The sequence below is a fragment of the Marmota monax genome, unplaced genomic scaffold (assembly GCF_021218885.2).
Source record: "Marmota monax isolate L192 unplaced genomic scaffold, Marmota_monax_Labrador192_F-V1.1 WCK01_AAM20220418_F8-fsc00014, whole genome shotgun sequence".
NCBI lineage: Eukaryota > Metazoa > Chordata > Mammalia > Rodentia > Sciuridae > Marmota > Marmota monax.
The window spans coordinates 9,376,540-9,391,167 of record NW_026695222.1 but is presented as its reverse complement, the minus strand read 5'-3'; the positions used below and the strand labels follow the sequence as shown (position 1 = coordinate 9,391,167).

Sequence of the window (14,628 nt, the reverse complement as noted above, 5' to 3'; positions counted from 1 at the left end):
GCCTAAAATGCCACCACCTGTGCATAGCTCTTCTGAGGCCAAGGTGCTACAATACCACTGGCTGTTCTTGCCTCCTGAAAGGATGAGTTACCCAAGTCCTTGCCTGGCCCATCTGTGAGGCATTAGACAATCTTGAGACCAGAGAGAACAAAAAACCCATGGCCATGTATCCATTTAAGTCTTTATTTCTTATGGGTTCTAACCCAACCAGTCATTTAAAAACCAAGTAACACAGACCTGAGGGGTAGGATCTGGGAACTGCGCCTCCCTCCTACTCACATGGGTAGCAGTGGGGAAGAGGCAGGGGTGGGAGAGGTGGCTGAGGCATCCAGGCAGCAGCAGCAGTAATGGGGTGTTGGCGTCACAGAGCCACTCAGTCCTCTCCCAGACCCTGACTGGAGCCCACATGGCTTGGGATGGAGAGTGGGTAGAACCCACCCCAGAATCTCCCCTTCCCCTCCTTAGAAAGCCTCCTTGGGGGCTCAACCCATTTCTTCTGGCAGGAGACTGAGGCACACGGAGAGGAGGAAGTGGGAGAATAGAACACAGGAGAGGCAGGGTAGTGGCAGAATGAAGGCAGAGGTGAAAGGTGCGGGCGAGGCCCCAACACCACCCCTTCGCCCACCTGGGGATGGGGTGAGGAAGCCACATCATCACGCAGCATGTTGGGAGACCAGGTGGGGTTTAAGGCTGAGGGGCCCCAAGACAGGTCGGCCGGGTGCGGGCCTCAGTCGAAGCCATGCCAGTCACTGTGCTCAGAGTCGTACTCCAGCTCTGCACCCACACACTTGACACCGTCCAGTAGCATGGGTGTGCCGTGGTGTCGGTCTGCAAAGCAGGCATGCAAGCTGGTGTGTCCACTGTGCCCTGGCCCCACCCCAAAGCGTCCTCTCTCCCCTAGAGATCAGGTAGTGGGGGCCACTGGGAGGACCTGGGCTAAAAAGTTGGGACCCCATTGGATAAGGATCCCCGAGGCCAATCTTGCATCTGCTCCCTTCCAGCCAGATCTATGCCTCACACTCACCCATGACACGTGCCTGTACCGTCACCCGCACACAGGCACCAGTGCCACCCTCGCAGGCTAGGAGCATCTCCTCTTTGAGGACGCCCTCCTTGTGTGCAGAGTACTCGCACTTGATGCTGTAACCTGCCCAGAGACAGGGGACAGGTGTGCCATCACCACCTCCCACAGCTTCCCAATCCTGTCCCCAACACTTATGGCTATCACCTACCACATGACATGCTAAGCCTCCCAGAGAATGGGGCAAGAATGGCCCCTTCAGAGCCCAGACACACATCCCTATTGGTAAGATGTGCCTACAGGCCTAGGAAGCTTCCCTTTCTTCAATGAGCTCAATGTGCCTCTGGCCTGCAGGCCATCCCCAGCATGGCTCTCAAGGTGAGGCAGACTCAAACTCAGGCTTCCAAAAGAAGGACCTGTGTATTCAACACAAAGGCAGGCAGTGAGGGGGTGATGGAGAACAAGGGAGGCAGGCAGGGTGGAATGTGAGCAGACTGTGGCAAGAGCAAGGCAAATGCCTAAGGCATGTTGCTTGGAGTCCAGTGGAGGACAAGGTCATGAAAAGGTAGAGAAAGGGGGACATGACACTGAAGCTGGGGTCTATGGGCAGCACATGGAGAAACTGACATCCTAGCCTCTTCCAAGCTGAAGGTAGCGGGTGGAGCAGGGCCTGAGGCCAGCAGGGTTGGGAGAAGCAGTGTAAAACCCAGAGCCTGGGACTGGTGGGTGCTAGAAGTTGGCCACACAAAGTTCTGAGGCTCCAGCAGGTTTTTCTCTAGAGCAGGCAGGAGGGAGGGTTGGAGACCCAAAGCCGGTGGTTCCCATCTTGATAACTCCCCCAGTAAGGAAACCATCAGGCAATGGGCAGATGCAGGCCTGCAGTGTGAGTTCATTGGCTTCAGTCGAAGAAGGGAGGCCTGGGACATGCGAACTACCAAGTTATCACTGCAAGCTCTTAAGAGGTATGTGTCACTGACTTGAAGTACCCCATATTCTCACTCTCACTCATATCTGGGACCTACTGGAGGAGGGCAAGCCTCCAGAACCCCAGGAAGGGACCCACCTTCAGGGATGGGCATGACGCTGAGGAGCTTGAGGTGAAGGCTGGGAACAGGTGCCTCCCGGATGTCCTTGCTCAGCCTGCGCACTGGGGGCAGAGTGAAGGTAATCTCATACCTGTGCAGGATCTTCAGGAAGCCAACCTGCAGCAGAAAGGGTGAGAAGACAGGCACCTCCAGTTACTGCTTCCCTAAGAGTCCATCCAGGCCATGCTGCCTATGATCCTTGTGGATCCTGCTTCTCTGGAAGCCTAACTCCTTCCATCACTTTAGCTAGACCCCTAGTCCAGTGGCTTCAGGCCCTCTGGCAGAATCCCTTCCCCTAAAGGCCAGCACAATCCTCATCATCTGTCAAGGACCCCACATTCCTTAGTGGCCTATTTTATAAAGAAGATTGAAGTCAGAAAATGACATTATGTGACCAGGGAAAAGTCTTCCCTAGATCTCTTGGCCACTCTTGCCATATTGGCACATAAGGCACTAGCCACTACTTTGAGCCATATGGAGGTTCCAAGTCCCACAACACAGACCATCCACCTGTCCCCACTACTACCAGCACCTATTCAGAACCAGTAGCCCAGGGTCCTCCAATCCCTAATAAGGAGACACCAGGTAACACAAAACTATGGATGAGGGATAGAATGAAATTAGGTAAGTGGACATCACGGAGTAGGGGTATAGTTCAGTGTTAGTTCATGCCTAGCATGTGTGAGGCTTTGGGTTTGATCCACAGCACCAATTAAAACCCAAAATAAACTCTAGACCAGCTGTGTAAGTCCACAGCTGGCCCACAGACCTGACTTCTGCCTGTCTCGCTGGCATCAGATACACCCACCTGCTCACTCAGAGGCCCCTATTCATGGCCCATGGAATTTGTTGTTGTTTAGTACCAAGAATTAAACCCAGGGGTGCTCTACCACTGAAATACATTCCTGGCACTTTTTGTTTTTTTATTTTGAGACAGAGTTTCACCAAGTTACTTAGGACCTTGATAAGGTACTGAGGCTGGCTTCCAACTTGCAATCCTCCTGCCTCAGCCTCCTACTTGTATGGAATGACAGGTATGGGCCATCACACCTGCTTGAATATCCATTGTTTATACATAGTGCTTGACAACCAACATTGTCCCTTTGGGACAGATGCCATCCTTGGAAACTCAGTGATGTGAAGAATTACAAGCCAGAGTGGCAGTTGGGCACAGTGGCCGATGGAAGTGCCAGTCCAGTAAACACAGGAGGGATGCAGTACCCCCAGCTCATGTGGGCAGAGAATCCTGGTCACAGTTATACAGGGCAGTTTGGAAATGGTTGTGTGGAGCTTTTAGCCTTTCAATGGGACCAGCCTTACATCACCACATGATAAAGCTCAATCCAGGTGATCCCCTCACACTCTGCTGGTAGTGGGCATACTTCTCAAGAAGCCTTTCTGGCTGTACCTGCTTGCTGTGACTCTGTGATCCAGCTGCACCACTTGCAGAATTTTCCAGGAGAAATGCTCAGAGATATGCAAAACAATAGTCATTGATACCCTATTTATAACAGGAAAAGAAACAACTGTAGCACCTAGGCACAGGGAAGCAGCAAAATCAATGATGATACACATGATGAAACACCAGGCAGGTATAAAATCTCATGGAAGATTATTTCCTGATACAGGCAGGAGCCAGTTCACAAAAAAAGCAAGCAAATATACCCTGTCCACTGTGATGCCAGTTTTTTGGTTTTGGGCTTTTAAAAAAAAAACAAAACAAAAAAAAAACAAAGCTTAAAAAAATGAAACCTGGACTGATAGATATCCAAATATTAACCATGGTTATTTCTGGATAATATAACTGTGGCTACTTTTAAATTTCTTTTTATTTTTTGCAGTGCTGGGGAGTGAACCCTGTGTCTCATGCACACTAGACAAGTGCTCTTCTGCTGAGCTATATCCCTAGCCCCTTATATTTTTCTCATAGATATGAATGGATTTTGCAATGAGGGAAGGGAACTGGGTTTTGTTAACTAGGTTGTTTTTTTTTTTTTTTTCCTCATCATTGTTGATGTTTTTTTGATTTTTAAGCTTTAGTTCATTCCTTTTTTTCCCCAGGGGAAAACTGTCAGCTGTAAGAGAAAGAAGGAAGACATTAGGGTTAGACAGAAATGGATATAAACCTGGGCCCCTTCTGAAAAGAGCAGCCCCTTTTCAGGGCAGTCTCCAGGGAACCAAACCTCTGCCCCCCACCACAGGGCATTTCTGCTCAACTCTGGATCCTGGGCTTATTGACCAACCTGAAGTCCTCAATCTGGCCCCTGCAGAGACTCCCTCCTGCCTTTCCAAGTGAATAGGGGACCTATCAGTCTCCTGGTAGTTAGAGGAGCCATGTGTGAGGTATGGCCATGAGAAAGGGGTACTCTACCAAGTAGAAAATGTGGGGTGAAGCAGGATATGTAGTTCAGTAATAGAGTGTATGTTTAGCATGCACAAAGCCCTAGGATCCATCCCCAGGGGCAAAAAGAAAAAAAAAAATGGAGTAATAAATACCATTACAAAGAGCCCAAAACATGGTAAAAAGTCACACTTTGTTATCACCATATATCTGCATCACATACCTACATCTTCCATTCTCACCAACTCTATAAGGTGTGAATTGTCTCCACTGGAGAGAAAACAAATGGAGATGACCTGCCTTAGGTCATAGAGCCAAAATAGCAGGCCTAGACCTGAATCCAGGCTTGTAGCACTACAGCTGCCTTGACACCAGCCTTCCACTGCTACTGGCTGGGTAAGGCCAATGACACCAGCTCTACTCACCTGGTGATGCATTCATCTCATTGACCCCCACCACCACCACCATTTTATAGATGGGAAACCAAGGTTCAAGGAGGGGCAAAGACATGCCTGTGAATGCCACTGAGGAAAGAGGAAAGACAGTCCCAGAAAGCCAGGTAGAGCCAGAGAGGAGATAAAGCTGATTCTTGGAGAAATATGAACATACCTTGACCAGAAAGCTGCTGTCACCCTCCTGGGTGACCATGACCACTGAGTCATGTAGCTTCTCATCAAAGTGGACATGGCTCTGGGAGCCTTCGACATCATGGCCTGCTGCAAAGCGGATACTCCGGACTCTGGGCTTATTGCCTAAGAAGAGTGGGAGAAGAATCCAGGGGTGGCTACGTTCTCCTACCCCCAGAAAACTATGTCCCCCTTATTCCTTCCCCATCCCCAGACTTCCCTTGACATCACCCAGCACCCCCTTGGCCAGGCCAATTTCAGGACTAAGTCCACTGGCAATCAAGAAGCTTGAGGTTATCTACCTCACTCCTACCTGCCCAGTCGTCCCACAAAAGTCATCCCCACAACATGGTCATGGGACCCCTCAGGACTGGCTGATACGACTACCCCCTTACTTGGAAGGGAGAAGGCTGGCACCAGAGACAGGAAGACACAGCATTGTAGGGCTTGGCCCAGGTCTCGGCACACCTGGCCCCATACTCTCCTTCACAGTGCCAAGCTCCCCAACCCTGGCATCTTCTCTCACAGGTCTGTCAGTACATGAGGCCCCAGTCTACTCCCTGTGATGACCTCAGCCAACCTGGGGGCCAGAGATAGAAGGAGGTGCCCTTCTTGGAGGTGGGAGAAATGAAGAGGGTTAAAAAACCATACTCCGTCCACTTAGGAGAGACTGCAGCTGTCATTAATGCTCACTGATCACTGGCAGGTTCAAGAAGAAAGAAGCTGGGGAGCCTTCTCGTCCTCCCCATGCCCTTTCCTCTCTGCTTAGCCCCCATCAAGGCCCTTGGCTGTCCCTGAGCTGGGTCTGGTTCTCCGAGGCCTGAAAGATCAGGGGATTGAGAGGGGAAGAGTGGTGGGGAGCCAAGTGGCTGGTCTGAATGGTCGCTCAGGCTGAGGGACCCCAAGAGCATGAATCCAGTCCTCTCTGACACTTCAGCCCTAGGCCTCCCAAGAAACCTGTCTGGAGTCCTTTTGGTGGGAAGGCCTGGGCCAGCCTTGGCCTGGGTTCTTTGACATTCAGCAAAAGCCCTGGGGGCCAGCCTGGTATATCCACAATCCTTGTTGAACTTCATTAACCTGATTGTAAGATTTTACCAGAACTCCCTTGCCTAAAACTCTCCAATAGCCCTCTGGATTCAGTGAAATCCAGATGGCCTGCTGTGGCCCTGCCCATCTCCCCAGTTTCAGTACTTACACAAGCCCTGCATGTTGCTGGACCACTAGCAGCACAATAGGTTATCTCACACAAGACATAGGAGCACACACCTCCAGAAAACAGCAAACCAAGGAACTAGCAGGGGCCTCTGCTAGGGCTTGGGTGACCCGCAGGACCAGGCACACACAACTCACATGTTCGGAATTCATACACCATGCATATAAACACACACACACAGCTGAAGCAGGCCCCCCAAGCAAAAATGCCCCATACCCCAGGGCCCATCTAAAAGCTCATGCACACCCACAGGCCAGGAGGACACTCACCCTTGTTGGCTGCAGCCATGGACGCCCTCCCTGCCACCAAGTGAAACACACAGCTCCTGCTGTATACCTCCGCTCCAGCTCAGCAGCCTCCCATGCTCCAGGGACACAAGCAGGAACCTGAAGGATGGGGGATGGAGAGGGCAGTGGTCAGGATCACCCATGAGCCCATGACTGGGAGAGAGCAGAGGGCTTTGCTTAGGAAAGACTCAAACTGCTGCTGCTTTCAGCAGCCCAAATGGGGCCTGCATCCCCTAGCACAGGGGTCTGTCTGCCTGACCCCTTCAGCCACTGACCACAGACATCAAGAGCCCTCACCCCTTCCTGACCCCCTACTGAACCCAGGGTCCTGCCAGCACATGCTAAGTTTCTGGTGCCAAAGTGCCAACATAGGTCAAGTGCCCAACCCACTTGAGACTGGCAGGAAACAGCCTGGAGAGAAAGGGAACTTTATTAATTTTTAGGGGCCAGTTCTGGCATTGCTGACCTTGAAGGGTAGACCCAGGGGATCATACATATTATTCAGGTCACAAACCCAGTGCAGCTGTGTGCTGGTCAGTCAACAGCATGCTTGGAGATAGGAAAGAATAGGGGACCACAGGAGATAACTCTATCCTTAGAGCTTTCCCCCTAGTGGTCAGTCAGAGCCACATACAGAACAGAGGCCCATGGAGAGGATGTTACCCCATCTGAACCCACCATCCAGACCCTGCACTGGCTCAGCTCTCCAAAGGCTGCCTCAGTGCAGAAGCAAGTGTGAGGTGCCCTAAGGATACCTCTGATGGGCTGAGCTGGTCCTATCTAAGCATCAAAAAGAATAAGAAGCACAACTGATGGAAACAGATGGAATACGTAAAATCAGAGCATTCACAGAGATTACAAAAAAAGAAGAACAAGGAAAGCAAAACAAACACAAACCCTCATGTATCACCACTGATGGCAGCAGTGCCCCTTAAAGAGAAATAATTCTACCTGTCCCTCAGCCTTTCTTGTAAGCAAACTGCCCTGGTGGTTAATGGAAAGCTCCTTTTCACTACAGATTCCTTACTAATAAATAACAAAGGAACAACCAAATGTCAAGTAATTCTGCAGCACCTAAAGAAACAAATGCCAGAGGCAACAACAGTGAGAAGATGCTGAACCACCAAGGAAAGGCGGGTGGAAGTAGATACACACAGATGCCCAAGTGCCACCAATGGATGACCTAGTGTTCTTAATGGGGATTAACACAAGTTTGCAATAGGGGGATGTGACATCACAAGGCCACACATGGGTCTGTCCCCCTCACTAACCACAGGACAGATGGCCTTGACACACTGATGCCTCCTGATGTGAGGCAGCCAAAAGTCACAGCACCACTGACAAGGGATCCCTGCCAAAGATGCTTAACCTGGATCTGACAGGGCCTCTAGCCCCAACTCCTCAATTACTAAAAACCAGAGGACAGCAGAACAAATTAAACGATGCCCTGAGCAGACAATGAGACAAACCCAGAAGGCCAAGTATTCCACAGGATGACTGACCTGTTTTTTTCAAGGTGCAAGAAGAAAGAAACAGAAAGATTGTTCTAGATAGGGAATTGGCAAGTTACAGCCTCTTGGGCCACCACCTGTCTTTTGTAAATAAAGTTTTACTGGAATGTAACTGTTCTCATTCATTTACATATTGTTTGTGGCAGCTTTCGAACTAAAACAAAACTACTTCAAGCAGTTGTGACAGAGACCATATGGCCGCAAAGTCTAAAATATTCACCATCTAGCCCTTCATAGAAATGTTTTGCCAACCCCTGTTCTAGATTAACTCACACTTAAGGGACAGAAAAATCTACAGGACAACTGACCTGGTTTTTTCACTGAATCAGCTACAAAAAGAAAAGGACATGGGGGAGGGGGTTTTTAACTCCCTATAAAAAGACATTTGGGGGCTAAGTGGGGAATGTAAGTGAATAGGATAGTAGAAGACACTAAGAAATTAGATGACTTTGTTAGGTGAGATATCAGAATTGTACTCCATAAAGAAGTATACGGCTTTATTTTCTCAGAGAAACACACTGAAGTGCTGAGAGATGAGTGACCCATGAATGACCTTGGGTAGTCCAGAGAATGAAGAAAAACCATGGGGTGGCCCCACGTCAGGGGCTGGGCCTATTGAGGGCATGACTTTTGAGATCCCTCGGGGGCTAAGCCAGACAAGTCCACCCAGGTCCAAGCTGTGTTTTCACAGCTTGGGTCCCAGGAGTCCCGTGGTAGGAGGCCTAGAGATGCAGGGAAGGGCAAGGTTCAGGCCTGTGGAATGCAAGGTAGGTCAAAGCAGCAACAGCCCCTTCCTTGGAGGCTAACTCCCAGGCTAACTTGCAAGGAGGCAAACTATACCCTACTCACCTCTAGCCAGGGCTGCTCTGGAGACAGCTTTCCTCCAAGGAGCCTGGCCCTGAAAAGCAGTCTGTCCCAACCCACCTACTCCAGCCACCCCCGAAGCTATAACTCAGAACATGTGACAAATAGCCAAATGCAAGGGTGCCAGGCCTCCTTCCTTCCTAAAAGAGGCTGCTCCAACCATGCTTCTATAGCCATAAAGTAGTGACAGCCCAATATCCACAAGCCTCCCCTACCCCGCCCCCCAAGTACCCTGCTAAAACTCTTAACCAATGGCTCATGAGAAGCTCCTAGAGGCCCTCTTCACAAAACACACAGACCCAGTATATGCAGGGCCCCTCCCTGTCTTCCCCTACCCCACTGCCTGGTCCCCGCCTCCTTTTGCAGGACCCACCCTTTTCACTTCTGGGATCATAAGTTATCTATCTTCTCCACCTTAAAAGGGCAGTGACTGTGGTTTTGTCCTGAGCCCCCAGCACAGCACCTGACAGGGAGCTGCTGACTTCAGTTCATATTTGTTGAATGAATGAATGACATCTCTAAGGGGAGCCCAAGTATAGGCCTTGGCTGGACCCTCTAAGCAGACATGGTGTGGTCAGGGACAGCAACTCTCAGTATCTCCCTTCTCAACTCTCAGAGCAAACCTCTACCCTGAGGGCATCACTCCCCTGGACTTCCTCTGGCCTTGCCACAGTGGGCTGGTTACCTGCCCATGCCTACCTTGAGATGGAAAGACTGCTCAGGGCAGGACCCACATCTTCAGTGCCAGAACTCATGACAGTCACTGGGCAACTGCCTGTAACCCTCCGTGAGAATACAGAACAGGGAGGCAAGTGACTTCAGGGGCCCAAAGAAGGTTGGAAAAGCCAAACCATCTTTCACAACAGAGAACCTGCCAGCAGCTGTCCTTGAAGCTAGACTCTTATCCACACCATTTCCTCATTAGAATCAGGAAATGAGGGCAACAGACCTCCCCTGATGCAGCCATGTTCACAGAGAAGTGCTAGGCCACCTTGCAACCCCTAGGGTGGCCCTGCCTCCAGTCTCCTCCTGTGCCAATTCCTCACTATGGTCTAAGACACACAGTCTCCTAGAGACAGCAGTCCAGGTTTAAATTGAGGTTCTGCCCTTTCTGGCTGCATGGGATATTCCTATCACTTCTCTAATAGGCAGGAATAAGGAGTGGCCTCTTCCTCCCAGGGTATGGTACAGCTGTGCCTAAGATCTGTGAAAATGCACCCACCCTGGACCTCTGTAAAACCCCAAAGGCCTGGTTTCTAAAGCAATAGCAATTTCACTAGGAAAAAAAAAAAAAAGCACTTGGAGGAGAGGCACTTCAGGTCAATCCTGGAGGAGCCAGGAGTGGCCCTTCAAGAGGACCCCAGGGAATTCAGCTTCTCGGAAAACAGCTCAAGGGTTAAGGGGACCTCCCCCCTCCCTTCTTCTATTCCCAGGGCAGTCAGGCCCCCAGGGAAGGATGGAAAGAAAGCGGCTGAAAGCCCCCTATCCACCCCTCACCAAAAATCACAGGAGCTCAGAAAGATGTGAACAATGTGTATCTTTGCCCTCCTTCCATGGCAAAACAAATGACCCAGCCTCTACCTTGGGTGCTGTCAGCAAGTCAGGGGTAAGACTCTGGACAGTCACAGGATGGGAAGGGCTGAAAAGATGGGACAAGGCCTTTGGGGCTTCTTTGGCTTTCAGTTGTTCTCAGGCAAACAGGGGAAACTTCCATTGGGGGACAGAGAGCTGCTAGCCCAGATCCCTCTTGGTTTTGGAAAGAAAGGCTATTTTAAGGCTACTAGGGACTAGCAAGTAACCAGACAGCTGGACAGTTACTCAGGAACCCAGTTCTGCCCCACAGAGTGCTGGCTGTCACTTCAGGGTGTCCCATGCAATGGCCCAAGCTTCAAACTGGAGAAAGGGCCAAAGACCAGTCTATTGGTAGCAAAGTAGAACTCCTGAACCCAGCACCCTTTTGTCCCCAATACATGCAACCTCCCTGCCCCAGAAGCAGCCCCCAAACTCCCAGGTATCACAGGGCCAGCTCCAACTAGATCTTTGCTGTGTGGCTAGGGGTATGTCCCCAATCTCTCAGGACCTTGTTTCTCAATAACTCTTCAATCCCTAATCTCAACCTGGTCCAAGGTCTTTCTCTGTGCCAGGCGAGACAAACAACCTTCCACTCTTACTACCATTTCCTCCACTACACCCATCCTGGGGCTCAGTACTGGTTGAAGCACTCAGGGTAGCCTCCCATTAAAGCTCAAGTCTGTAAACTGAACACACAATAAGGCCTTGAAATTGGGCAACAATGAATGAATGCCAACTTCCTAGAACGTGACCCAGGACTGAGCACATAGCAGGGCCACATACTTACATTACAGCAAGGCAATGCTGGAGGAAGCCATCAGCTCGGCCTTGACCTAACTTCATTTCCTCCTCCCTCCAGAAGGCCAAAGATGTGAGGGTTAAGTAAGGATTTTTTGTTTGTTTGTTTTCTCTCACAGTGAAGCAGGAGTTGAATTTGGGAAGGGACTCCCACCCTCCTTCCTGTTTCCCAGACAAGTGCTCCCCTCCCCTGCCCAGCTTTCTCTCTCCTCATTCCCCCTGCCCTCAGCTAGAGGGTGCTGAGACTCCTCTAGTCTACAGACTGCCTGACCCACCCTGACCTGGCCCTAGAGACCTAAAAGACCCAAGAAGCAGAGACCAGTCTGCATTCAGGGGATGACAGATACTTCTGACCTTTCTCAGCTCCCTAGAGTAGAATAATGTCCTATCCCCACTTCCCAAGGCCAAGACTCAACAGGAAAGACAGGCTGAGAAGCCCTTTTCAGTCTGACAGGGTCCTGGGAACGTTGATCCAAAATCTAAATCAAATCACTCTAGCTACATGATATCAGGGAGGCCAAACTAAGTCTCCAAGGTGCTAGGGGACCAAGTGTGGGACTCTTGTTTCCTTTCTTATCGCCATCCCTGTGGGTGTGGCACCCTCAGCCCCACACCATTCTCATCTTCTTGGGAAACAAATGCAGCTGAACGTACCCCATCATATCCTTCCCGAGCATCAAGGCAGCGGTTGTGACCAAGATAATCGCCTGTGCTCCTTGCCCTCACCTCGGCTGACGCAGGAGTCTCCGGAGTCCGCACTCCCAGACATTACCGCCTCTTGCCCGAGGGTTCAGAGCACCGAAGGCAGACAGGCTACCCGCCCAAGGTCAAACTACGAGATGGTAGCGACAGCGAGGACGCGGCAGAAAGCGATGCTAACCAACCCCCTCATTACGCCCCCGCCCTCACTGTGTCACTCGTGCCCCGCGACAGCGCCCCGGGGAAAACATTCCTGCTCCACCAGCTAACGGTCACCCGCAACCCGAAGACCTAACATCTCCCCACTCAGGTATTGGGAAGTCCTCCAGGCCCGGCCCCGTCAGCGGAGTCCCCCGGCCCCACCCCTCCTATCACCCCGAGCGGGGTCCAGGCACCAACTGTCTAGGTCAGGGACCCTGCCGGGAGCAGAACCTCGGCAAGATGGGCGGACCCCGGAGGCTGTGAGAGGAGGAACAGTCTCACCTTGCAAGCGCACCTCTGGGATGGGCCAGGCAGGGACAACCGCGGTGGTGGCTGCGGTGGCGACAGCAGCAGGCGGTGGCGACAGCAGCAAGCGGCGGCTGCAGCCGGGCCACAACGCTGAGCACGAGGAAGAGAGCCCCGCGCCACTGCCGCCCGCCTCACGGCACGCCCCCGCCTCCGCCCATTGGCTGGCTGGGGGGTGGGGCGAGGGCCGCTTCAGACCAATGAACTAGCTTCAGGGAACCGCCAAAGAGCGATTAGCCACCAGCGTCACGTGAAGGGGGCGCTGCGCCTGCGCCCTGTGATAAAGCGGTTGCCCCAGGACCCGGCGAGTTCTCGCGATGAAGACTGCCAGGCTGCCAAGCCGCCGGTCGTAGCCGGGAACTGGAAAGCGACCCGAGGGAGAGAGGGTAGGAGGGGCGCCTCAGAGACTCCGCCTTTGTCCCACGTCCCTGCGTGGGGGTTTGTATTTCCCACTTTGGCCTCGACTTGGGCGGGGCTTCCCCTGGGCTTTGCTCCCTCTGGTGACCGTAAGGCGGGGCTGCCTGCTAGGTGGAGCGCCCAAAGGCGGCCTTTCTCCCTCCAAGTTTCCACGTCCTCACCATCAGCCGTTACGACCCACGCTAGTGCTCTCTAGTAGCTAAGCAGCCGTCTGTCCGGCTCTGCGACCCCCAGGCTTCTGCTTTTCCCTTTCTACCCCATCCCCTGCCTCGGAGGAAGCGCGCCCGAGCTGACTGGAGACGCGTCCCGAGAGCCCGGCCCAGCCCAGATAAGCTTCAGAACAAAGGCACGCGGCATGGGGGGTTGGGAGATTTTGCGGGCGCCCCCGGGGACCGCAGCCTCTGCTCCCGGTCTCCATGGAGGCGGTCGCCATAGCAGCGGGATGCGCCTCGCTTAGCCTGGCGGGGGTAGCATGTGGGCGACTCCACAGCGCTGGGGAACCGGAGGCGTGGCCCCCGGGTCCTCAGAGGTTCTAGCCGTATCTCTGAACACCCTATTCCCATTTCCGCTGACGTGAATAAGTTCCCTAAAGTACCAGTGAATGAACCATCTAAAGCACGCAGCCTTTTCCTTCCAAAGTAACTAGGGGAGAGGGCTTTAACAACTGAGGGCCAGCTTCCTTTCTGAAGGGCTAAGGCCTTTGAAGAATCTTAAAGAAGCCACTTCCCGCTGGATCCCTGTGGCCCCTAACTTTCCTGGTCTCTGATCCGTACACTTTTGAAAAATAATCTTTCTGAACTATTGTTTCCATCGAGTCCTCCCATTCCTCTAAAATGCTGCGTCCTCCGGGACTGTCTCCAGCTGAGCTTCAAACTTCAGCATTTTGGGTGATTTCGTGGGTGAGCTTTCTGGCCTTTGAGAACACAGTCTTCCAGCGCAGACTTTGGGAGTTTTCCACATTGTGATCTCAGCTCATCCATTCCTTCCCACTCGCTACCAATTCCCACCCTTCCTTCCCAATACCTACCCCCCACCCATCCCTGCAATGTATTCTTTTTTTTTTTTTTCAACTTGGCAGACAGTGGGCCCAGAGTAGTCTGCAGATGTATTTTGTTTAACCTACATGAGGCTTTAAAAATAATTCTTCCTCCCCTCCCCCTTCCTCCTTCCCTTTCTTGCAAAAGAATCTGATTTCCAGACTTCTTTTTGAAATAATAATATGGAGTCATTACAGCCTGGCACCAAATTCTGATGCTGAGTGGTAGTTACCACTTTAGGACACATCAATTTACCATAAATCCTATCAATCTCTATTTCTCATGTTTATTTTAACTCCTGGGTCTGTGCCGACATTTGATTTCATGAATCCTTCCCCTCCTATGGTACTCTCCCACCTGAAAAGTCATATCTAGTATAGACTCTCTCAAACACAGACTAGCTGCTCCCTACTGCCTGGGGCCATTTCCTAATTGTCAACTCCTTTCAACAAATATTTACTGAATGTATGATGGGCAAGTTACTGTGCCAGCTTCTGTGAAATGGAAGGTATCCCCAGCTTAGTGGGGAGGGACACCACATAAAAACAACTGTGGTCTCCTTTTCCTGCCAAACAATCCTCATACTTCCAGACCCTGAACTGTCTGGATAACTTGGAGGATCTACAATACAGATTTGCCCATGCTGGAGA

At 51.6% G+C, this 14,628-nt stretch overlaps 1 protein-coding gene across 1 annotated transcript; it reads right to left on the bottom strand.

Moving 5' to 3' along the window:
• Positions 1–169: 169 nt before the first annotated feature.
• On the bottom strand, positions 170–12,656 carry Adissp (adipose secreted signaling protein). The gene is made up of 6 exons (XM_046433106.2): positions 12,501–12,656; positions 6,556–6,672; positions 5,057–5,199; positions 2,085–2,223; positions 1,025–1,147; positions 170–828 (listed from the first exon to the last, which is right to left on the bottom strand). The coding sequence occupies exons 2-6, from the start codon at positions 6,572–6,574 to the stop codon at positions 728–730; spliced, it is 525 nt and encodes a 174-aa protein (XP_046289062.1). The 5' UTR covers positions 6,575–6,672; positions 12,501–12,656; the 3' UTR covers positions 170–727.
• Between the last annotated feature and the right edge of the window lie 1,972 nt (positions 12,657–14,628).